General features: G+C 46.0%; 1 protein-coding gene across 8 annotated transcripts in view; it reads left to right on the top strand.

Moving 5' to 3' along the window:
- Positions 1-26446, top strand: part of LOC147684688 (hydroxyacylglutathione hydrolase, mitochondrial) — a 699222-nt gene that overhangs the window by 351885 nt on the left and 320891 nt on the right. For all 8 annotated transcript variants that reach the window (XM_086940518.1, XM_086940519.1, XM_086940522.1 and 5 more), the window contains one exon: positions 15697-15800. In XM_086940518.1, the coding sequence (XP_086796644.1) occupies positions 15697-15800 (104 nt within the window). The remainder of the gene's footprint in view (positions 1-15696; positions 15801-26446) is intronic.

Genomic DNA, 26446 nt, shown 5'->3' with positions numbered 1-26446 from the left:
CGTGTGCGGATGACGAGCGGAGCTTGTCATCTAACGCGGCATTTCGAAAAAAGCTGCGTAGCGCAAAAATCGCCGCAGCAGCGATGCGGTTAATAGGAGAATCGCAATTTCATTACAAGAACGGAGGCTACATTATGCATGTTGGTAGCCTTGTAAAACGACATTAGACATGTGTTCAATTGGTTTACAATAGTGTCTTGCGAAGGTACTAGCATCAGACCAGTCGGCAGCTGTAAGAATATCATCCAACTTACCTCGGACCAAAGTGACTTACTCTCCATAGCACCTCTGAGAGAATGAGCTTGAAACTTGGTTATATCGATACCCGCTAGAGTCATAGCGGACTTAACCCATCTAGCAATAGAAGCAGAGGAAATGGCCTTATGAGGTTTAACGAAGGAAATAAGAAGCTGATTCTCATCAATAGGACGCAGGTTAGACATTGTTTGATCATAAGCCTTCATACATTCAACTACAGAAATTTTCGGGCAAGGGTCGAAACGAGGATAAAAGATTGAGTCAGACATGGTCTTGGTTCTTCTGTAGACCTCAAATTTGACTCCAAACAAATTATAGGACCTGTTAGAGATCTCCAGAGCTTAAACGTCAGAAACTCTACGACAAGAGATAAGGCAAAGAAGAGTAGCGAGTTTAATAGAGAGAAATCTTCTATTCAAAAGAAAATTGTCGGGCCAAGAGGTGAAAAGACCTAGAATCAAATTCAGATCCCAAAGTGTATCATATTTCCGTTTCGGGGGTCTTTTGAGACTAATGCTCTTCATAACCTACAAACAATGACGTTTTTACCGACTGTCTTGCCATTAACAAGAACATGACCCGCAGAGATAGCGGATCTATAGCAATTAATCGATCTATAACTCAAACCTTTATCAAAAAGTTCAGCCAGAAAGTTTACTACATCAACGATAGGTGCCTGTATAATAATAATAATAATAATAAAGAGCTTATAGAGCGCTCAGTAACGCCATCACGGCGTGTCCCCACGCTGAAGCTGTCATTGGAACAGCAGACAAAAGCCCAGGATCTATGCAGTATATAGATGTGTTTTAAGCAAAGCCCTAAACCGCGTTTCATTGCTCTCCTGTCTCAGAGCAGGGGGAAGTTTGTTCCATTGTTGAGCTGCTTGGAGCGCAAAGGAGCGTCCACCCATTCTAGCCTTCCTAATCCTGGGGACTGTCAGCAGTCCGGTACCCTCCGAACGGAGGGTCCTAGTTGGTTCATATCGGCTGACTAGATCCTTTAGGTAAGTCGGTGACCTGTCCCAGACGATACGGTGACAGAAGAGGAGGCACTTAAACAGCACACGCTTCTTCACAGGCAGCCAGTGAAGCGCATCCAGCGCCATTTTCGAGCTGGCTCTCCTGGGTCTTCTTAACACCAGTCTGGCGGCGGAGTTCTGTATGACTTGTAGGCGACCTATGCTGCCCTCGGTTGCCCCAAGGAACAGGATGTTGCCATAATCTAACCGTGAGGTCACCAGTGCCTGCGTTAGTGTCCTTCTGGCCGATAAAGGGAGGAGGTCTAAAGTTTTGTTTAGGGTCTTTAGTACTCCAAAACATTTTCCCACAAGACGCCTTATGTGGCCATCATATGAGAGAGCGGGATTCATCCAGATTCCTAAATTCTTCGCCTCCTGACATGGTATGGGGGTGGGGCCCAGACATGAAGGCCACCACTCAGCCGACCAGTTTTCGCTTTTACCCCCTACCACCAGCACCTCTGTTTTAGAGCCATTGAGTTTTAAACAATGGGCATCCATCCACTCTGCTAGTGCCTGCATACAGGATTTAAAGTTGTTAGGGGTGTTGGAGGTGTTCTGCGATAGGGAGATCAGCAGCTGGGTGTCGTCAGCGTACGACACCAATTCCACCCCAAAAGAATCCAAGTCCCTCTCCAGGCACCAATGAAACCAAGATTTCCCGATATTATTGTATCTGTAGTGAGTTCCCAGCGCCCATGACTCTCTTAGAAGAGTAGCAGCTAATGTCGAAAGTCCTGAGACTTCGTTGGATCTCCTGACACTCTCCAAGCAAGAAGGTTCAAACTCCCGGATAGGGACAGGAGGTGAGGATCTCCGTTTACGTCTGTAAGGAGATCTTCTAGAGAAGGTATCAGAAAAGGAAGTTCGTAAGTTAGTTCCAGAACTGTGGGGAACCACGCTTGTGACGGCCAGAAGGGAATTATTAGGACTAGAGAGCATTGGTCTTGCCTCACTTTCTGCAAGACTCTCTGGATCATTGCAAATGGGGGAAAGGCATATGCATTGATCCCTGACCAGGATTGGAGAAATGCGTTCATTGCTAGAGCACCGGGATCTGGCATCCAGCTGAAGTAATGCTCTAGTTGAGAGGTGAGACTGCTCGCAAAGAGGTCTATTTCGAATGGACCCCAGCAAGAATTCAGTGAGTCGAAGACAGCGACCTTGAGTTTCCAGTCGCTGAAGTCCGAAAGGAATCTGGAATTCCAATCGGCAGAAACGTTCGATTTCCCTGGGTAGTATTCCGCTTTTAGGCCAATTTTGTGTTTTAAGCAGAACATCCAGAGTCTCTTGGCCAGGTTGGAAAGGTCGGCAGATTTGGTACCTCCCAACCGATTGATGTAGGCCACTGCGGAAACATTGTCCATCTTCAGGAGAACAGACCTCCCCTTTATTGAGTGCTTGAAACTAATAAGGGCGTACAGGCCAGCAGTAAGTTCGAGGTAATTTATGTGGTGAGATGACTCCTCCAGAGACTGTACCCTTCCCGTATTCCGGTCTAGGAAGCATGCACCCCAACCATGAAGGGAAGCGTCCGATTCTAACACAAAATCTGGTTCTGAACCAACAATTGCTATCCCATTCAAAGCCTCCAGGTTTGCCAACCACCAGTTTAGTTTTGGCCTCCAAACCTAGGGTGATTCGGTCCTCGTACCAGAGACTGGACCTCCAGGCCCAGCCTTTTATCCTTTGCAAGGCCCGATAATTCAGAGGGCCTGGAAAGATCGCTTAGATGGAGGAAGATAAGAGACCTAGTATTCTTGCCAGCTCCCTTAAACGGATATCGTCCTGCCTCAAGACATGTCGAATCTCTTTCCTGATCTTCGAGATCTTTGAAGGAGGTAAGAGGAGAAGACACTTGGAAGTGTCCAGAGTGAAACCCAGAAACTCCAGGGATTTTGAGGAGTTAGAATGGACTTCTCTTTGTTGATAATGAATCCTAGACATTCTAGCAGATTCATAACAGTTTCCAGATGTAGGAGGATTTGGTGGAGGTCTTGAGACATCATCAAGATGTCGTTGAGGTAAATAATAAGGCGGATGCCTCGTTCCCTCAGGAAGGAGGCTACTGCTCTCATAACCTTGTTAAAGCACCAAGGGACGGAAGAAAGTTCGAAGGGGAGAGCCTGGAACTGGTAAAGATGATTTTTCCATAGAAATTGTAGGAATGGCTGATGCATAACCGCCATCGGAATCGTGAAGTAGGCATCCTTCAAATCTAGTTTGACCAACCAGTCCTCTTTTTGGAGAAGATCTCTCAGGAGATGTATTCCTTTCATTTTGAAGTGCCTGTAGACAAGAAATTTGTTGAGGCCTTTCAGATTTATGACCGGTCTCCAACCTTTTCCTTTTTTCTCCACGAGGAACAGTGTACTTACGAAAGTTAAAGAATCCAAAGGAACTTCTATTATCGCCCCTTTCTGAAGCATAGAGGAGGAGGAGATCTCCTCTATTTTCTCTTTTTCTAGTGAAACAGGGATGTCCCTTGGTAAGGAAGCTTGAAACGGAGTTTGAACAAAATCTATCATAAAGCCTTTCACTGTGGACAGAATCCAAGGATCCCGGGTTATTTCCTCCCATCTTTTCGAAAAAAGCTTGAGTCTGCCTCCCACTTTTAAGGGGTTAGAAGGAAAAAGTAAAGGCGCAGGACTTACTTGGAGGATTCGAGGTGAATGAAGCTCGAGATCTTGCCCCTCTGGCTCGGTTTCCTCTTCAGCGATTGTAGGGGGTGTTGTAGTTATATTGTTGATAGCCTCTTCCGAAGGGGCGTGATCTCTGGTAGGGCCTTTGGTTAAATCGGCCGGAAGAAAGGCCCCTTCTTCCGACCCTCCCAAAAACATTATTGTTAAACACTCTCCTGATGTTATGTTGGGCCTTATTAATTGCTGTGAAAGTAGACACGTACTTTCCAAGCAATTTTATAAGCTCTTCCCCAAAGAGAAGGCCTTTCGGGTTTGAGGATGGCTCTTTCTCCGCCATGTCAGAAAGTTTAGGATCGAGTTTATAAAGAATCAGTCTACGCCTTTTGGCATTAATACTCGCGTTGGCGTTGCCTAGAAGAATGAGGGCTCTTTGACTCCATCCCCTAATTAAATCTGTATTGAGGGGGGTACCGTGAAGGTGGCACTCCTCTGCGGAATCAAGTATCATGGTAAGGGGCCCAAGGACATCTAATAGGTGGTCCTGGCAGCGTTTAAACAATTTTTCTAGGCCTTTCCTGGGATCGCGCCCAAGCCTGAAGACTAACTTAATCAGGTCCGGATCTAGATTAGGGGTATAACAAGCCTTTTCATCAATGGAGCGTCTAGAACACTCCGCCCTTAGTATATTTCTCGTCTCCCTTTCAAGAGGGAAACGTATCCCTTTCTTAATGAACTTCGAGACATGCTCTTGGGGAGACCATTTTGATGTAAGGGGGTGTTTTAAATTCAGGGGGGAGAACATTTCTTCCCCTAAGGGATCTAGAATACTGTCTTTCGAGGAAGAAGGGGGTTCATCCTCTGTGTCAAATAGGCCAACATCCTCATTATCAAGGTCCAGAACATACTTGTCTGGATCATCAGAATTGTCATAATTCGAGTCCCCTGAATAGTTCTGAGCACCATGAGATATAGAGCCGCTGAGGGCATCCGAGATGTTTGGGCCGCAAAGGACACCCAAAGTTAACGTGTCACTAGGGACAGCCTTCTTAGTTGAGGTGCGAAGACCTCCAGGTTGTTTTGAGGTGCTAAGACCACCAATATCGAAAGAGGTGCTAGGACCCCCTGTGCTCGCTGGGACGTGAGGAGAGGTATAATTAGACTTCTTTGTGCGTTTTCCGCTCACAGGTAAGCCATCGCAGGGAGTCTCATCAGAGACATCTTCCTGAGAGGGAAGGGGTCTTTTATAAGGTGCGACCTGGGCAAGGGTCTCCAACATACAAGACTTCATCTCTCTTTGGATTAGAAGTCGAAATTCTTAACTATCAAAATTAGGGAGTGCGGTATTATTTAATTCCGACTCGAGTCAGATAAATTTTCCATGTTAATATTCTTTCCCTTTTTTTTTTTTCCTAAATATTAAATAATAATTATTCACCCCTTTTTTCTCAATTATATCAATTATATCTTATTTATCAAAAGTAAGGTGTCAATTTAATAAAGCATATATGGCTTATTTTAGAATCAAGAATTGTACTGGCAATAGCCAATATAGTCAATATATATAGCCTATGTAATGGCAAGAGCTTAACTTGCAACTTGCCAATACAAATGGTTGATTTAAGTAAGGATCTCTATTTACTCATGAGGGGTTAATAGTCAAATCGAGGTGCCTTCGTTAGGAATCACGGCCGAGCAGCTGATTTCCCAACTGTCGGTGTTAATGAGGAAAGTCCCTAGGCGAGACACGCACGAAGCGTGCCTCTTGCCAGAGACCTTTCCTCTAATACGCGTCTTGCTCAAACGGGTCCGCAGCGGTGATCCTTTCGAAGTTACCGCGGGTGTGCTTGCATACTAAATCGTAGCGAAGGGGGAGAGCGGGTGTAATGGAGCGCTCATCCTACAAAGTCAGGGTAAGTGCAGCGCTCGAAAATCGCTCCGCTCATTCGAGCGTTAAGAGCTTAAAAGAGGCGCTCGCTTTGTAAAACGCTCTGCACTCGTTTCCCACATAAGCACTAGAGGCTAAAGGTGTCAGCGAACGAGGGAGAGGTCAGAACCGCACCGACCATGCTGTTGGGGGGGCGATTAGGAGCTCATAAGAGGAATATCAAGATATTAAACAGAACCTGAAGGATAAAAGCGCATAAAGGCAGATCTAAGAATTAGGCAAAACGTGGGAAAAAAACCTGAACGGAAAGGTTAGATTAAACAGCTCGTAGGAAAAAGGGGAGAGGATGATCTCCATAAATTGCAGACCATAGGGAGGGGAGGGGGAGCGAGGAGGTGGGGATAAAGCCACCCTTTCGCGCAACCCCCCCCCCCCCCCTCCCCAATACCAATCTATTATTGACTAAAAGACAATATTAGTGAAAATAAAGAGAGAAGATAGTAAGCTACTTATCTGCTTGGAGCCGCATTTGAAAGAGGCAGATGGTTGCTATGTTATATCTCTTAGTTTATCTCAGTGTTCTTTGAGGAACCTTTGTATTGTGACTCATGCGGCTGCTTGGAACTGCAATTAAAAGTCATTGCATAATGTGAGCCTCCGTTCTTGTAATGACATTTGAAATCATCTGTTGCGACCCATTTTTTGAAAGAAAAACACAATATATCACTTCTAAGATTCATGGTACTGGAAGTGATCGAAAAAATGGAAGGAAGAGACAATAACAAACATTTGTTGAGACGAGAACATTTTTGGATCATGAAATTGCAATCTTACAAACCGCATGATTTAAATGAACGTATGGAATTTGCATGTTACCTTTAGTAACATGGTTCTGTTTCTTTGGTACTATTACTGTTGGTGTTATTTTCCACATATTAATGTACATAGTGAACCACATGACCCAGCACATTCTCTTCATTCACCATTTCACTTGTTATTGAGTAATGCAAACATTGTCATCACGTTTTATTAGATATTTTTTATTCGTACCTATCTACATCTTCCTGCTACCTTAGCAGCAAGAGTCCACACATCGTGTCTTTTGACACTACATCATGGCCTCCATTAATCCTCCTCGCGCCTAGTCCGTTTTCATTTTTTGAGCTTTTTCCGTGAAGTATGCACGCATTCGGGTAACCACAGTTAAATGCTGTTTTTGAAACACCGCCAGCAAACTAACTGCACGAACAATGCTGGTCCAGAAGGAATCTCTTGTAGATCGCCAGCTAGAGATATCGCCATTCGTAAGTGCACTCACTTGAATTGAAGGGCTTGGTATTTAGCGCGCCGTAGCATTACTGCTACTTACGTCCGCTTAACGCTTGGCTTTTCTTGTTCGATTATCTTCACTTTTTCCAGGATACTCGACAATAGCACCGTAATGTCATAGAACGTGAGTAACATACTTTACGTAACTCACGAGTCCTTTCACTTTTTTCAAGCATGGTAATCACCCGATACACTTACCACAACACACACCTGTTTTTTACGGGTCACTTGTGCATGGTATTTACCTTCATGAAGCAGGTTGCTTGATATGTTAATATCCAATTGATCATTCGTGTTGTTCATTGTACTTTGATTTAATTTATAGATGTTTCTCCCTGAGGAAGAGCTTAGAGCTCGAAATGCATTTGAGCAACTAAAAGCATTTTGGAACACATAAATATATTTTGGAACAGTGACTCAACGATGAAATATTGAGAAATTACAAAAGCTGAATTAACTCATAGCAATCCAGTAAAGCATTAAAGAAAAACTTACAAATCACCACAAAGACTCGTATTGATTGAAAATTCAAAGAATTCAATTTGAATCATATAAGGTGTGCCCTCAGGGGGATGCAACAAAGTTTCTTTGGAGCACAATTTTGGATCTTAAATTTCATGACGTTAATTTCAGGACGGAAACTTCGTCCCAGGAGCACCCAATTAAAAGTATAACCTTCACAAAACTTGGCATAAATACTATTTAAACAGGTTATGCGCAAGACCATTATTTCAGTTTATTTATTTCTGCATTTGTTTTTTGGGTAGCTTGCCATGTGTTCACTTATTCAGCTTGATATAGTGTTTATGAATGTTAGTCAAGATTCCCATGATAGAGTGCTAGGGTTTCCTTTGAGTAGCATTATGGTCTGGGACTACCGACCACTCCCTCCCTGTCTTGTACACCACCACACCAACCGTTGAGTAAAAGTCATGCTAGAAATTTCTTTGGAAGGCAGGGGGGTCTCACGACCCCACGGCCGTATTTATTAAAATATGAAAACAATTAAAAATTGTCAAATCAAAACATTAATATCAACATTAATATGCAAAATTCTGACATTAGATATACAGCAATATAGACAGGTATGAAAGGGCTAACCTTAACAAATGTCTAATGCAGCGTGTTTCCTAACCAAATCTAACATCCTACGCATGAATTTTGCATCCTAACATTTCTGGGCCTACGGCAAGGTCGCTAACCGGTGTCAGATCCTACTAGCCAGCTATGCCCTCACGTATGAGTGTGCGCATGCGCGACAGAGCCCGGTTACCAGGAGAGTACGTCCCTCTCCCGGTTACTCGGTACGCTCCGTGAACACCATTAAACCAACAGGAGGGCCCTTTCACTTTGCGCCATTTGATTACGTCATAGTGTTCGTGCAAGGTGGCTACCAGCCTAAGGAAAGCATGACTCCCTCCCCCGCACCCTTCCAACCAAGTGGATATCCATGCCCCTGAAGTTCTAGGAGAGACCATTAGCCCCTCCCCCTGGGCGGCCCCATTTGAGAATGGTGACGCCCCCTAGGACTTTAAATTGCTGGTCACCGATCATGACCTTACCGCCACAGGCCAGCATAGTTGGCCGACAATCTGGCCCCCCGCCCAAAATTCCTCCTCTGAAAGGTCATGCCTACCTCGCAAAACCCTCCAACCATGCCAAGATATTCTTAGTCCATAAGTCATTGCCTGCCTCTGTCAGATGGACCCCGTCGCGCAAGTAGAATTGATCCCCCCAGATGCACCCATGCAGAATAGTCTGCAATTGAGGCGTTCGGAATAGTTTCTCTATTTTGCTGTTGATCCTCTTTACCGAGTGATTCAACGCCCTGACCGAGTCCCCCCCCCTCTCCACTGCAGCCTAGGAATCAGTTGAGACCATACTATGGTGCAGCCTGGGTATATCTTTGCAAGCCAACCCACTGCTGAGATGATTTCTTCCAAAAGGACCCGCCTGCCCAGTTTTACTAAATCGTTTCCCCCAGATGTAGTATAACCACAGAGGGCGGTGGGGTTTGTTGGCCGAGTAATTCCAAAAAGAACCCCCTAAGCTGGTTGAGGCAGAGCACCCCCCTACCATGAAAGGATATCTTGAAAACCATCTGCTCCGCCCTCCTTCTACATTTGCCTGCAAGGAAAACATGTTTCGCACGTTTGACATATGAGTGACCCACAATCCATATTACTTGTGTCCTCCTTTTGTCTTCTTGCATTTGTCGCACTGATGATGGATGCTGCTGATGACCCGGAACCAGTTCCCGCCCTGCGTCACAGGCTCGAGAAACTGTAACAAAGCAAACAACAAGGCAGGTGTCAGATATTTTAGTTGCACCTTACAACATGTGCAGCCGCACATAACGTTTATAACAATAGGAAGACCATCTCTCAATTCTTTTCACACTGTTGGCATGCAACCCTCTTGCTGTTGCTTCAGGAGCTGCCCCAATTCTAAAAGAATGTGTCCCAAAATCCTTTGGGTTGAGACCGGTCTTGCTGATTGCCATTGACAACACCCTTCTGAACTGAAACTTGGTGAGGGGGTCCCGTCCGCATGTGCTAACAATGCCCCCCCTGTCGTGCCTATCCGCTGCCAGATGAATGCCTCAACATGAGACACGGGGCAGCACGGATTGGTCCGTGCCCGGTGAAGTACTAGGCTATCCCCCTGGGCCTCCTGATCTGTTTTTGATCTAAGTATTGTTACCAGCATTGTATCATCCTTTATCCTTGTGCTATCAAACCGGAGCCCACCCTGCGTGTCCAATTTGTTGTTAGCCACCAGTTCACTTACTCGAAGTGCCCCATAAAAAGCCAATGAAAACGCGGCTTTGAATAGTAGCACCTCCCATGCGGAGCTACAGACGTCTGGCAAAGCCACCAATAGTGCCGCAAGCCGCTCTAGACCTATTGGTTGTCTGGAATCAGTGGTATTCACCTGCATACGCCGCCAGCCCCTCAGTTCCTTACGCACTAAAAAACAGTTTGTGGGATCTCTAGCTCCGTTCGACTGCGCAAAAAAGGAGACTATCGCCTTATGTCTGCTAGCGGTCTCCGCTGAGCGCCCCTCCCTGTGCAACATCTCCATGTAAGTGGCAAAATTCTCTTCCTGATCCCATCTGACCTCCCCATCGTGCCCCAAAAAACAGCAATAAGACATAAACGCCCCTTCGTAGGCCGTCCTAGTCCCGGGGGCTAGGCTAGCTGCCACGAGGTTCTGTAATCGGGGGCACCAATCTGCCAAAGTGTTGCTGGGAAATGTGCCGGTGTAGCCTCTGCAGCTGGTAGATGTTCCCTGAATACCTGCATTTTAAAGCGAGAGAGTGCGTCAGCTGCGTTATTCAGGACCCCCGGGACATGTTAGGCCCTAAAGTGTACATTCAACTTCAAGCATCTCAGCACAATCTCCTTCATGAGGCGGAGTATAAACTTACACCGCGCTGCCTGTTGGTTGATACATTCAACTACACGCTTGTTGTCTGATCAGAAAATCACTGATTGATTGCACAAGTGTTCTGGCCAAACCATTAGTGCGACCCATATTGGAAACAGCTCCAAGAAACCGATATTTGCAGTCAAACCGCTTTCCTCCAACCATGTCGGCCACTGTTGTGCTACCCACTTGTTTCAAAGTATGGCGCCAAACCCAACACTACCCGCAGCGTCAGTCCATAGACCTAACTCTGCTGATGTAGTGGGTAGGCCGGACCACACTACTCTGCTGTTGAAATCCTCCAGGAATGCCATCCAAATCCGCATATCCTGGCGAACCTCCTCTGACAGCCTAGTGCAATGGTGTTTTTCCCGCAGCCCCTTCATGGCCTGGACGATTGAGCGTGGGAAAGGACGTGCCATAGGTATAACTCTCAGTGCAAAGTTCAGCTGCCCCACGGTCTGCTGTAGCTGCTGTAATGTCACCTTTTCTTTACCCACCCATTGCTGCAGAGCTGCTCTGAATTTTTTGATCTTTTCTCTGGGCAACCTGAAACAACCCTCCACTGAGTCCAATTCAATGCCTAAAAATTCCAAGCATATCCCCGGGCCAACAGCCTTTCCCGGTGCTAGCAGGACCCCAAAAGTCCGCCTAAGCACGCAAAATTCCTGCAATGCCCATGCGCACTCCCGTGAGCCCGCTGCGCCCAGAAAAAGAAAATCATCCAGGTAATGCATGACATGTTGGTGACCTGTTGCCTGCCTCATCACCGATTCCAGGAATGAACTGAATGTCTCAAAATATGCACAAGAGATCGAACAACCCATGGGCATACACATATCCATATAGAATTTGCCTTCAAAGGAAAAACCTAGGAGGTGCTGGTCTAGGGGATGTACCGGGAGCAGCCGGAATGCTGATTCAATGTCAGACTTAGCCATTAGTGTCCCGGGGCCGAGGGTCCTCAACATCTGTACTGCTTGGTCAAAAGACGCATACTTAACACTACAAATGCCCTCGTCGATAGCGTCATTCAATGATGCGCCCCTAGGTGCTGAGAGGTTGTGGATGAGTCTGTACTCGCCCTTCTCTTTCTTTGGGACTACTCCAAGGGGTGAGCAAAGAAAATCAGGTACCGGGATGTCACCAAAGGGACCAGCTATCCTACCCAGGCGCAGTTCTTTCTCAATTTTAGCGGTTACCACAGCTGGGTTATGTCTCATTGACAACTGATTTCTACATTCTGGCGTCCCAGAATATCCCACCGCTGGGATCCGGAAGCCATGGGAGAAACCTTCCTGCAGCAGCCTTGCAGAAGCATGATCTGGGTACCTGTTTAACCAAGGAATCATAGCCAGGACATCAATGGGTGAGTGACTGACACGCAAGCCTCCGTCTCTACTCCTGTTTCTTCCTTCCTCTGTTTCCTGAGGTGTTACCTTTTGAACGGCATGCTGTTTCCGGGTGGGAAGGGTGTCCACATATGTAGCACGCGTGCTTGAACTTACAAGTGCCTTCTGCCCTGGTGCATGTACGTCTGTTAAAGTCCCAACACACGCCCTTTTTGTCCCCACCACCTCTGCTCTTCCCGGGCGCGTCACCCCCTTGCGCCGGCCGAAAGGGCTGCTGGGGTTTGGAAGGGTAGGTTTTGTTCCAGCTTGCACCTGCACCCGCTTACTGCCCACCTGTAAATTGGCCATGCCATGAGAGAGAATTTACCCTATCCCAGGTCAGCGAGTGTTCAAATTAATTTGCTTTCCTGAAGGCTATATTATATCATACTCCTTCCACCCGTCCACTCCATGCTTATCACTCCACATTGTGATTCTACTCTGGTAACAGGCCATTTCAGCCTGCAAGTTGGTGGAACGTTCAGCAGTGATTGCCATGAATACCGAGAAGGCAATTAGTCAGTGTCTCCTCCACCCTGAATTTAGCCAATTGTGTCCACCATTCACTAGGCAACATTCATTCTTTTTGTGACTTGGCTTACTCCATTTCCCTATTGTCAATTAACAATGAAAATATATTCACATATTTGTCCGCCCAAATCATCTCCTTCACCACCTGTGAAACATGTTGGCCCAGGTTTTCCCTCCTGGACGGTATTGTACCTTCCCCTAACAGTGGCAACGCCACATCCTTACTACTTTCCGCGACTTGCGTTGATGCCACACTCTTGTCATTCACCGCCGTGCTGGCAGAACCTGTTTGAGGAGAAATCGGTGTGCTAGGTGCCCCACCGCCACCCTTGGCCAACATAATTTTTTCCACCATTTTTTGTACTTCTGCGGAAGGATCTTGTGATGAAGGTAACAACCCCCCAATCTGTAACCAAGGGAGTACTGCCGCTATCTGCGCCGCAAGTTCTACCGGTACCGGACTGACCACGGGGGGTACACTCCCTGGGGAGGGGGAAGCTGCGTCCTGATCCGCGGCAGGTGCCGGGTTCGCAACTGGTACTACTGGACTTACTGCTGGGACCGCCGGGGGCACCCGATTTGGGGGTAACGGCGGCGAGGCAGGAGCCGGTGCCACCGGTACACTTAACGGGGTCATGAGAGTAGGTACTGGCACATGGTCAGGGACTATCCCCGGTAACCCCCCTCCCGCTGGTGCCTGGGGGTCCGACTATGAGTCCTCTTGGCACTGCCCCTTTTAGGTCGCGCCGCCAGCTCTCCCCTAGGCTGAGGGGGCACTATCACCCGCTTGGGTCTCCCCTGAGGCCCTACTTGACCATCCAACCTCTGACTCATCTCTGCCACACTTCTACCTAGCTGATCCACTTTTCCCAATCTCTGTCCATCGCTGTCATTCTGCGCATCATGGACTGCAACATGAGCTCCATGCGGGAACTTTTTCCGCCCCGTCCACTTGCCATTCCCCCGTTTATAAGTGGCCCAACCTACACTGCAAAAGGCTGACACGCTTATAGGCACGATGTGCCTTGTACCTTATTTGCAGGAGGCTCTGAGGCTGGCCGTAAGCACCACGCAACTGTGACCGCAACACACCAGTTAGCCTGGTGCTTGGGTGAGCGAACTCTAGCCCAGCGGCTCGCAAGAAGCAGTGAAATGCAGGCCTGCCTTAGTCCTCAAATCCAGATGTCCCCTATGTTTTCCGTCCGTCCGTTGAACTCCACAGAGCCTCCCTTCTGCCACTGGGATGATTGGCCTACGATGAAAGGAATGTTAGACACAGTATTGGATGTAAAAGTATTTGTCACCTTGCCACTCCAAGTCAATCTCCCTTATTAAAACCAGACTTACTCCACGCCTGCACAAATGTAACCATGGACAGAATTGCCTTTATTTCAATTACAAACCTCAGTTTATCTAACAATTCCTATTGTTCACAAGCCTTTTTAATGACCCATGTGGTCTCCCATCTAGATACTAACCAGGCCAAACCCTGTCTCACATTCACTTCCTCCTATGCTGCCTGCTATCCCAACCTCGTTTTGCAACAAAAAAAGGGGGGGGGGGCGACACTCGATTTATCTGGCAGCCTTTATTAGAATCACCAAGGTACCACACCTGTAACCCCCCTGTTAAGCAGAGCACCGAGAGCTGAATGAGGCCTCGTACAACAAAGGCCACACGCCCGACTTTGATATCCGACTAACCGCCGAAAGCTCCCGCTAAAATAGAGCGTTTCCCGGGCTGCTCTATGCGCTCCTGATACTGGCTCAGCCGGGGTACGAACGGCGATCTGCGAGTCAGATAACGAGCGATGTCGCTTGCTTCCACATGCAGACTTAGCAGGAGGCCCTTACTATTAGGCCTGACCACACCAGCTCCCTCCGCGATGGACCCCCGCCCGATATCCCGCCTCGCAGCACCTGACCTTAAGCCACGCTGTTCTGCTCCCGTGTAAACCGCCGCCGCCTGCTCCTCGACTCGCCGGTCTCTGCCGCGATACCAAGCGTCCCGGTGCCGCCTCAACTCTCCGGCTGTGGGGCAGCTCCGATGCACGGTGGCCCGCTTCGCTCTGTCCTGGGAAGCGCAACCTGAAAAAATAAATAACAAAATTATTTAGCCCCTATCCGAGGGGCACGAAGTAGGCGCAAGAGAGCGCCTCCCGCGCTCCTCAGACCTTTTAACCCCGTGGCCTTTGTGGGGGCTGACCAGTCCAGCTGGCCCGCCTCCCTGCCAGCCCACCCCCTTGACCCGGAAGCAGTCTTATTGCTTCCGGGTCAACGGTCAGGCTGCACCAATCGGTGGTGAGGCGCCCCACGCCGCGTCATCATGATGCGACGAGTCAAGGGGGGGGGTGGCCACCATCGATTGCCGGGGGAAGGGGGGAAGTAGTCACCCCACCATATGTGCGTGGGGCCCCCCCTTTCCTTTCGCACTGTGACTTGTTAGCCAAGTTTCAGCTGACCCTTGTGGAGGCATCGTTCCTTCCAACATTCCTTTTGGTGTTGTGCCACACTACCACAAGAACACGTGTAGCAAACGCCAGGCTCTTGGCTCAAAATAATTAATTACTACAGGAATAAAAGAAATGAATCTGAAAGTGAGGCCTCTTGTCTCGTTCAGCTGAATAGAAGTTCCCTTCCCTGTAACACTTGTGAAAAGGTCGATGGTCGATCTGATTAAGACCCACATTTGTGTAGTTGGGATTCAAAGGGGCCAGGGGAAACTTTACATTTAATTCTCGGAGGTTCTGCGCAGATTACCACACACCCACAGAAACCAAACATTCATCATGATTTAAAGGGTAACCAAGAAAGGCGAACTTCCAAACCACTGGTGAAAAGGTGTGGAGGAAGCCACCAACAAACATTTTGACATATAGCAAATGGATAAAGGCTATTAAAAAGTGCAACATAAAATTATACTTAATATTATCATGAATTTGTTTTTATTAAGAGGGAGTTTTGAAATGTGAGGCAACTTAACTGTAACTGAATTACATGCACACTATACTCTAGTCCAGAATCAGTCATTTGACCTAATCACAGTCCTCTGATGACTTCAGCAACACACAGAACTATAACAGATGCATTTTTACCTAAGCAAATTTACTTAGTGCTACCGCTACCAAAGTTCTCTTCAGGGCAGTGGGACTCAAATAGCATGCAAAATAGGTTGCCTGTGCTCATTTTGTTTAATGTTTTTTACTTTCAGGAGACACATTGTTTGTGGCTGGCTGTGGCAAGTTCTTCGAAGGGACAGCTGAGGAAATGTACAATGCCTTGATAAAGACCTTGGGACAATTGCCTCCAGAAACAGTAAGTCATCTTTCATATTGCAGACCACACCCCAACTAAAAATATTGTTAATTAGGTTAAGTGTTTAGCTTCCAATCCTTTATTCAAGAGTAACTGTAGCTGTGGCTTATATGATTGTAATAGGGATATTCACTAAACTCACTCATTCCCTGTAATATTTGCGTCAAAAGGCCCTTTCACTCATAAAGCAAGGGATAAAATGGGAAATATGGGCAAACAGGCACACCCACACATACTCTCTCACACCATACACAGAAATCTCACAATGGTTCAAACTTTTTTTGTGTTTACGGATGTCTTTTTTACTCCATTTGCAAGCAGTGATGCTACAAACCTTCACAGACATTTGCCATCAATCTTGGGGCGCATGCTTTTGATACAATTTGATAACTTATTAGCTAGCAACATCACACTAAAAATGAATTACCACACTATCTCTTCTGAAACATCTAAAAAAAATAGGCAAGGGCTGTAACGTGAATTCCCTTGTTCGTAGTAAGACGTTAATGCTGTACATTATTATAAATTGAAGTAAATATCTGTTAATGATCCCCTTTGCAGACAAATCCAATGTTCCCAGCACCTAAAACCACTTAGTCATAATTTTGGCCAGATGGTTTTACATTAAAGGATCTTCAATGCAAGTCCTAAACATTTCTCTAGTCCTGTCCATGTGCTGGATCTCGGAACTCATTTTACATATAGATATTGAATTTATATCGAACATATTGGGCATTTTAAAATTAAGTTAAATACTGTAACCAAAGATTACATTTTCCAAAATGTCTTAATTTAGAAAAATAGCCCAACAGAAATATGAACAATTAAAAAACGCAATGCAGCATAATTTCCGATTTTGCAACTGTTTCGTAAAGAAAATCTAGGTAGTACTGATGGAAAGTTGTGGTTTGACACTGCTCCTTTAAAGATCAAGCAGCTTCGAAATCCGATCATTGCTCGTAATGCGAGCTGCTTCAGTCATCTGAAAGAAACAGTTAGGTTCGAGGCATGTGGGCTGCTGAATTCATATCTGTGCATAGATCGCCACCTAGTGTTGGGTCCGGATGATCGCACATTGTTGTCCTGGAAGAGTCTTCGAAGTATCACGAGATAGGTGGCTCCTCCCCTGGACTACAGTGTGCATGGGCATCAACACCATCCTCAGATTGTTTTTTTCCGCCATTGGGTTCGGATGCATATTGGTTCACTCCAGTCGGAATCGATATAAAAGTTTCTTAAGGCTAAAAGGCCTTTAGTTTTTTCGTCGGTATAGTCTTGCGTTCGGTGCCCAGTCTGTTCCAGCTCAGTTCCCGAGCCGGATATCCAGAAGAGCCGCGTGCTTTTCGACGCTAAAGGCCCGGTCGACGCCAGAGGCCTTATCGACGACCCATCATGGAATGGAGCCCGTTCAAGAGATGTCCCGTGTGCAACTCCAAATATCCCCACATCGACTTCCACCCGGTGTGCAACAAGTGTCTGTCGCCGGATCATGATGAAGCCAGCTGCATGGCTTTTTCCCGTTTTCGATCCAAGAAGACGCTTCTCCATCGACGCGCAAGGAAGCCCAGCAGACTGCACCGGAGCCGGTGGACATCTTCGATGCCGGGGATGATGAAGGAGCAGACCGGGAGGTTCGAGAGAACCTGTCTAATCCCGCGTCGGATGTCGACTACAACTACGACGCTGATGTTGAGATGCTCGAGGCGGAGGAAATCGTCCACGAGGTAGGAGACGACGATGGGGCCTTCGGGGCCATGGAAGATAGCTCGAGCGAGGAGCTAGGCCCACAAACTGACACTGGGGCCGAAACGCTTCATAAGGCTCAGGTCGAGGGATCGCCACTAGGCCTTACCCAAGATCTTCCAATAAGTTCTACGGCCCGCCTTCAGGCTCGGCTTTGGACATGTCTAAGGAGCCGCAAACAGCGAAATCGAAACCGAAAGTGAAAGCTCCGGTATCGACGCAACCAAAAGCACTGGTGACTACATCGAAACCGAAAGTGCGTATTGCTTTGGTCGGCTCGAAGTCCTCAGACCTGTCGGCACCGACGAAGCAGAAGAGCGTTCTCGACCCAAAGAAACCGCTGAAGGGCGTCGAGACGAAGACTACCACGCTGAAGGCAAGGGTCCATGCAATCGACCCGAACAAATCGGCGCCGAAGACAGTCGACACCGACAAAGGACTCGGTGATCCAAAGGTTCTCGAGCCTCCGCGTCGGCCGGACAAGGCCAAGAGCGGAACAACCCCCGAGTCCACGCCTGCTGGTGCCTCGAGGGATTCCGTCGAGTCGACGCAGCCGTCCGCCTCCTTCTCGAAGCAGGTGGCAGACTCCCTGAAGCGCATCAAGGACAAGGCTTCGGTGGTCGGGCCTAAGGATCCTCCACCTTCAAAGCCTGCAGATAAACCTCAGAAGACGTCGACGCCCATCCACTTCACGCTGCCACCGAAAGTGGTGCCGAAGGCTTTCGTCCCTAAAGTGGCCGTCGACGTGCCCAGGAAGGTGTCCGCGGTGCCGAAGCCGACAACTGTGGTCCCGGCCGCAAAGCATCGACAATCCTCGTTGGAAGAGCAACAGGAACAGTTTATCGATGCCGAGACAGGCAGACTTTCTCTTTATAAGAGAAAAATCGCCCCGGAACAGCCAATGGAGTCCTATAAAATACCACTAAAGAAGAAGAAGGATTCTACTTCAACACCTGTTCTTGTAGAACCTGTATCTCCACGTGGCCATGATGTCTCACCCACTTATTCAGATGTGGACACTGGGGAAGGTGATAATGACGAATACAACTATCCTGTGGACACTGATCCTGATGATACAAATGAACCCTGGGCAGATGCTGCTGACCCAGGTGATCCACACTCTGCCCAAGAAACTCAAGTGTATGCTGTAAAAACGTCGCCTACTGAGGATTCGGCAGCGTTTAATACCCTCATTGAAAGGGCGGCTAAAAATCATGACGTCCAGCTCCATGCTGACCCCATTGAAGTAGACTTTCTTTTCGACACCTTTTCCACCTCAGAGAGGACTGTCAAGACTCTGCCTATGTTGAAGGGTGTCTTGAAGCATGCTGGGGAAATCTTTAAGGAGCCTACAAGAGCCAGGGTGATAAACCCCAGGATTGAAAAGAAGTACAAACCTGCGCCTGGAGACCCTACTTACATTAAGGGACAGTTGCCGTTGGACTCTCTTGTTGTTTCTAATGCCCGGAAGAGGGCTAATTCACAAACAACGGGTGATGCTCCTCCCCAGATAAGGAATCTAAGGTGTTCGAGGCATCAGGGAAAAGGGTAGCAGCTCAAGCGGCCAATATCTGGCGCATTTCAAACACTCAGGCACTCTTAGCCAGGTATGACAGGGCCCATTACGACACACTTGAGACCCTGTTACAGCACCTACCAGATGAATTTAAAGAGACAGCTGAGATGCTCATCCAGGAAGGGAAGCTCATATCAAATGCTTCTATCAAATGTGCGCTGGACGCAGCAGACACCGCGGCCAGAGCTGTTAACACTAGTGTCATGTTGAGGCGACACGCCTGGCTCTGCGTCGAGGCACAGCTCTTCGGGCTCGAAGGCTGTGGATCCAGAGAGACCTGTTAATGCCGTGTCGACGTCGAGGCTTCCGTTGATTGCGAGGCGTTCTCTGCCACCCTCGAGAGGGTCGGCATCGAGAGACATGCTGGCGAAGACCCCGAGTGGACAGACTGTCGACCTCAAGCTGCCAGGGACTCCATCAAATGTTGGATGAAACGGTTGCACCTTCTACAAGGGGTCCCCTTTCACCAGGACATTCCGACCCAAACTATTGTTACGGATGCCTCACTGCAGGGTTGGGGAGCTCACATGGTCCAGGTTCAAGTACAAGGTCTCTGGTCCGAGACAGAACGAAGTTATCGCATCAACTTCCTGGAGCTAAGGGCAGTTCATCTGGCTCTGAAGTCTCTGTACCTGTCTCTCCAGTCCAGTTCCATCCTGATTCAGACAGACAACACCACTGCAATGTACTATCTTAACAAACTGGGAGGCACCAGGTCAAGGGTCCTATCTCTAGAGTCCCAGACCATAAGGAAGTGGCTTCTGGCGAGGAGTCTCACAATTGTTGGCGTCCACCTTCCAGGGACCCTGAACGTGCAAGCAGACGTTCTCAGCAGAGACTTCATAGAAGCGCACAATTGGGTGCTAAACGGCGGAGTTCAGGACATTTTCGGCAATGGGGAGTGACGGACATTGACCTGTTCGCAGACGTGGCAAATAAAAAATGCCCCGTCTTTGCGTCCAGGGTCCCACAACAAGGATCACGTGGAATGCACTTTCGATCAGATGGTCACAGACATTGCTATATGCTTTGCCACCACTCCCTCTGATCCCAACGGTCATACAGAAATTTTACGGGACCAACACTAGAAGGATCCTGATAGCTCCAGAGTGACTGTGCCAGTGGTGGTACCCGGCCCTTCTGCAGCTGTCCGAAGCTCCACACCGGAGGCTGCCCTGCCACCCGGACCTGCTGACCAAGAACGAGGGGAGAGTATTTCATCCCAACCTCTCGTCCCTACGATTTGACAGCATGGCTCCTGAGGTCATTCAGTACGGACACTTAGACCTCTCAGCGGACTGTATGAGCATTCTCAAGAAAGCAAAGAGGCCCTCCACCAGGAAATCTTATGCTTTCAAATAGAAAAGATTTTACCGGTGGTGCAAGGACAACGCTTATGATCTGATCAAGGGTCAGGAGCAAGTGATCCTCCCTTACTTGTTATACTTGGCTAAATCCGGCCTGAAATATTCCTCCATCAGGGTTCACCTGGCGGCAATTACCGCATACAAGAAGTCTCCGAACCAGGGGTCATTCTTTCAAATGCCAGTGGTCAAGGACTTTCTGGAGGCACTCAGGAAGGTTTATCCACCTATGAGATCCCCTTCTCCACCTTGGGAACTTAACATTGTTCTTACTAAACTGATGGGTGCTCCTTTCGAGCCGATTCATAAGGCGTTTTTGCAGTATTTGACCGGGAAGGCTGCTTTTTTAGTAGCCATCAGATCAGCTTGCAGGGTGGACGAGATTCAGGCGCTGTGCTGTAAGGAGCCTTATACTGTGTTTCATGCCAATAGGGTGGTGTTACGTACACATCCGAGCTTCCTTCCTAAGATGGTCTCTGATTTTCACATCAATCAGGTTATTACTCTGCCCACCTTCTTTCCTAAACCTTCAACTCCCCCTGAGAGATCTTTACACTCTTTGGATATCTGGAGGGTATTGAAGTTCTACCTTGCCAAAACACACACACAATCTGACCGGCTCTTTATCAACTACAGTTCCACTAACACCAGTATATCTGCTTCTAAAAGATCCATTTCTCGATGGATTGTCTCTTGTATAGCTTTATCCTACCAGTTACCTAACAAGACTCTACAAGGCACACCTAAAGCACACTCTACCAGAGGGAAAGCTTCTACCACGGCTCTCCTTCGCAATGTTCCAATGTCTGAAATCTGTAAGGCAGCTACATGGCGATTGGTGCATACCTTCACAAGCCATTACTGTCTAGATTCTGATGCACAGGCCGATGCCCAGGTTGGGCAGGCTCTTTGAGGAATTTGTTTGCATGATTGCAATTTGAATGTAATGTTCATGTTCTGTATACTCTGTTGCTCGTCCGCGGGGTACTGGGTATGGGCTTGCTGCTCTATTCACAAATTATGACTATTGATGAGTGTCCCCTGGATGAGAAGGATTAGTTACTTTACCTGTAATCCTAGTTCTTATACAGGGGTATACTCATCAAAGTCATTAGTGACCCACCCTCCTCCCCGGACGAGCATTACTGGAGTTGTTCTATATTAATTGTATCCTCTACTCAGGTGTCTCTACATAATGCACCGTCAAAAAGAACTGACCTAACTGTCATCAGTGTTGCATGATGGGAGCAGAGGGTCTCCTTGAAGGTCTTAAAGGCAGGGGACCCTTGAAAGCCTTAAAGGCAAGGTGTCAGTTTTTTGTTTCATTATTGCTCTGCTCTGCAGCCTACTGGCAACTGCTTGCAATTACAAGTTTTTCCTTTTTAAAATAAAGGATTGATTGTATGACAACTTTTTAGTGCATGTCCTCTTTTCCTTATGGTTAGGAGGGGCATTTTTGCCATGTTTAAAACATTTTAGGCTGCATGTATATGTATTTTGTGAAGGAATTAAACAAGAATGGCCTAAATCTAAGATTCACTTCACACATAGATGCCAGATCAGTGGTGTTTTTAGACAGAGGTATATGTCAGATATTGGTCTATCTACTAGGATGCATAGGAAGCCCATGGCTGGGAACACCTTATTACACGCTTCCAGCCAGCACCCACTCCACCTGATCAATAGTATCCTCTTCGGGGAGATGCTACGGATCAGGCGGATCAGCAGTACAGATGCAGACTGCCTGAAAGCACAGGAGGAAAGCAAGGCACGCTTTTTGTCCCGGGGTTATTCTGCCAAAACCATCCAGCGGGCAATTAATCAATATCGATTACTAGGGAAGAAGCATTAGCTGTCAAAGGCAAGCCTAAAGCCTCATCAACAAAAGATCCAACAATCAGGCCCAGAGTCATCACCACGTATAGCAAACAACATAAGGAAATCCAGAGGATTTTCTATAAAAATTGGAATTTAATAACAGGGGACCCTGTTATTGGTAAATACATTAAGAGTAAACCCAATATAACATTTAGAAAATCCACATCTATGGCAGATAAATTAGTAAGCAATTTACTTGAGAAACCGGTTTCCGCTACATGGGGGGCCCTTAGTGGAGGATTCAAAAAGTGTTCCGTCTGCAAGGCATGCAGACATGGATGCAACAAAACCCAATACACAGTGCCTTTTAAACACAAGCCTGTACAAATCAAAAAGCGCATGACATGTAGGACTGAATTTGTAGTCTATGTGCTGCAGTGTCCCTGTGAACTCCAGTATGTGGGTAGCACCCGTCTATCTGTTCACAAGCGTATACTGCAGCATATAAGGGCCATCGTAGGGAAGGATCAGGCATACCCGGTGGCCCGACATTTTGAAAGCCTACACAACAGTGACCCATCAGCTCTACAATACTATGCCATAAACTGTGTCATGCCACTCAAGAGAGGGGGTGATAGAGATGCAAAGCTTCGATTATTGGAGACCCGGTATATAAAAGAGCTGTACAGCAAGACCCCACGGGGTCTGAACGCGAGTGAAGACTTATACACGTGTCTTTAAGTCTGTAGTCGTAATATACCGAAGTTTCTCCAGTGCTACTTGCACTTTATACCCGTTATCTCCCTGGAATTGGAAATATAATACAAACAACAGTGTACTGAGCAATATATTATATAATTTATATATAAGGGATATAGCAATTGCTAGAATTAATGTGGTGTAATAATCATCAGAAATGATCAACCACCTCCCTCCACACCCTTTCATGATTCTATTAATTCTATTTATGATTAATTATACACAGATTTGCACTATTTAGCACTTTATGCGTGGGATTTGTGATGAGAACTTTTAACATACAAGTTTGAGCCTATATGAATTATTTTGGTTAATAACCATTGTATACCCTATTATGAAATTGTTGTTTTTTACCTGGACAGTGACATGTATCAAGATATCTTTTTAAATTGATATTTATTGAAGTTTTTACAGAACTTTATTTATATTGTCGAAATTTGCACATAACAACTGCGGCTGGTTTGCACAAAAAGAAAAGTTTCTTGTATAATAGGAGGTTTATTTACTAATTACAGACACTTTGTCTTTTATTGTAAATAATGAGTATATAATAACGTTTTATACTGTTTTTTAATATATGTCCCTCCTATTTTTCCAAACAATGTAATAGTGTATATAACATGCTAAATTATTTTTGCATACTTTGCACTGTACAATGTTGCACATTCGATTGTCTAGGTTATGTAAATATGGCACTGTGCCATTAATTCAACAGAAAAAAAGATCAGTAATAACACTGATCATTATAGGGTTAATGAGGGTAGGCTGTGAAACATCTAGCGCCACCCACCTTTGTTGAGCTCAATTAGTACCCTCATCACTTTCATGTGATCAAGCCACTGGCTAGAGGCGAAACGCGTCATGAGTTCGTGGATGTCAAGTAATTACTTGAAGCTAAACTCGGACAGAACCGAGGTTATGACCTTTGGCAATCTTGCACCAGAATGGTCTTCCAGCTGGTTGCCCAGTGAAATGGGTCCACCCCCGACCCCGGTTGCCAAGGTCAGAAACCTCGGCGTTGTGTTCGACAATAAGCTGGTGTTTAAACATCATGTGAACAAGGTGGTCTCTCCATCTTTCTTCATGCTAAGAAAAATCAGAAAACTGCTGCCATACCTCCCGTCAGGCGCTGGGAAAACTTTGATTACCACCCTTGTCTTCTCAAAATTGGACTATGGCAATGCTCTTTTCCCTGGCACACAGGAACAGATTCTATCTAAATTGCAGTCTGTGCAAAATGCAGCGGCCAGAATTCTGCTTGACATCCCCAGTCGCCGCTCAACCTCCATGGCCATACGCCATTTGCATTGGTTAAGAGTTAAGAATCGTATAAAATGTAAAGCTCTTTGTATTGCCTACAAAGCTATTCATGACTCTGGACCAAGGTTCCTTAAAGATGCTTTTCGAATTTATGCCCCACAAAGATACCTTCGTTCTGCTAGCACCTATCTTCTTGCTGTCCCGCGTACCAGAACCGCCAGCTGGGGAGACTGGCGTTTCTTGGTAGCCACCCCCAAGCTGTGGAATTCCCTTCCTCTGCCCATTAAAACCAGTCCAACCCTCACTATCTTCTGAAAACTCCTGAAAACATGGTTATTTGATCAATGATTTTAAGGTAGCTTCATCTCAGGAGTCCGATCTGCGCCGAGACACCCTCGGGTATTTGCGCGCAATAAAAATTTCAAAAACATAAACATGCGGGCTTGCTGGGTGTTACGGAATAAAACACTAATTACGCACCAGAAATTGGGTCTGACTTATTTGTTCTTTACATCAGTCCAAGCAGAAGTGACTGGGATGCAGAAGCGTCGGACGGAGTGAAAGGAATATATATATATATATATATATATATATATATATATATATATATATATATATATATATATATATATATATATATATATATATATATATGCCACGTGACTCCTCTGGATCTCTCAGTGTTTCTCGCGCACATGCAGCACACCAGCAAACAGGAAGGAGACGGACCACGTCACATCAGCATATCGATGTTTTATTATTCGGTACAACAGAAAGCAGCTACGCGTTTCTGGCAAGGTATGCCCTTGTTCACGCTGCCTATATATATATATATCCAAAAATACTGGCTCTGCACCTCCAACACTGGCGAACAGAAAAACCACGGCGAATCCCATAGATTCAGGCAAAATGTTTATTATGTTGGTTACAGCACAACGGTCTGACGCGTTTCGGGCGGATGCCCTTGCTCACAGATAGTTTTAGCCGGTGTGTGCCATTGTTTTTAAATGCAATAGTGCACACCATGTGATAATGGATATAGAAAACATACTACTCACAATGTCTAAAATTATTAGATTTTAAACAGAAGAGTAAAAGACATGTAGAATTTTGGACTGAATGAATTCAGTAATGTCATTATATGCCAATTTTCATTGGAGACATGTAGAAATGATTATATCTGCCTAAATGCAAGATAAACGATGTAATAGTCTAATAGATATTAGTGCAAAATTGCAAATGTAAACATAGACTGAGTAAACATTTATATTTCAACAGATGTAAACATGCGGACTGTGCAAATATATGCAGTTTTGATAATAATTTACCAATTTGATATAAAATCAATAAATATTAGCTAAAATTTATCAAAATTAAATAACATACATATTATTAAAATTTGAACAGTTCTATTTTGTAGACATCAAAATTGTGCAAAATACGCAAAAGATAATATATATACACACAATAGACTATAATAATAAATATACATGCCTGAATGGTATAAATAAATGAAAATGATTGGGACATCTATGATGATGGCAACCCTTCTTAATATGGTAAACGACTGTATAGAGATGTATGTTGATAATTATGTGTGTTTTAAAGCAAAAAGAAAACCCCCAGGTGCATTTTCATGGTGCAATAAAACTATAAAACAGTTTCTGCACCTAAATGGAAAATATATACAGTTAAAAAATATATATATACACACACACACACACACACTCCGGGGTCCCGCATATAGGCTGGGATTATTCACGGATTATGACTTTGATGAGTATACCCCTGGATGAGAACTAGGAATACAGGTAAATAGCTAATTCTTCTCCAGTATTGGAATCTTTCATAAATTCACATGCTTGAATTGTTCCCCGTCTTCGAAGTGGGAGTCCCCAGTACCTACGAAAGCAATGTCACAATAGACATAGAACATAGAGGTCTTATGTGTAGTGACATATCACTCCCTAATAAAAAAGTACCAAACTCAAAAGTCAACCAATCAGATCATACCACCCTTTAGAACCTTCCTCAGAGAAGTAGCAGTGCCTCGAATTTTCAAAGCACTAGTCCGTACAGATAGTATAACACTGAGAGAAAAAAAAGGCAAGCTTCTTTGAGTAGGT

Source organism: Lissotriton vulgaris, chromosome 10 (assembly GCF_964263255.1).
Source record: "Lissotriton vulgaris chromosome 10, aLisVul1.2, whole genome shotgun sequence".
NCBI classification, from domain to species: Eukaryota; Metazoa; Chordata; class Amphibia; order Caudata; family Salamandridae; genus Lissotriton; species Lissotriton vulgaris.
Note: the sequence above shows the minus strand (reverse complement) of the source record. Positions and strands in the feature narration are given on the sequence as shown.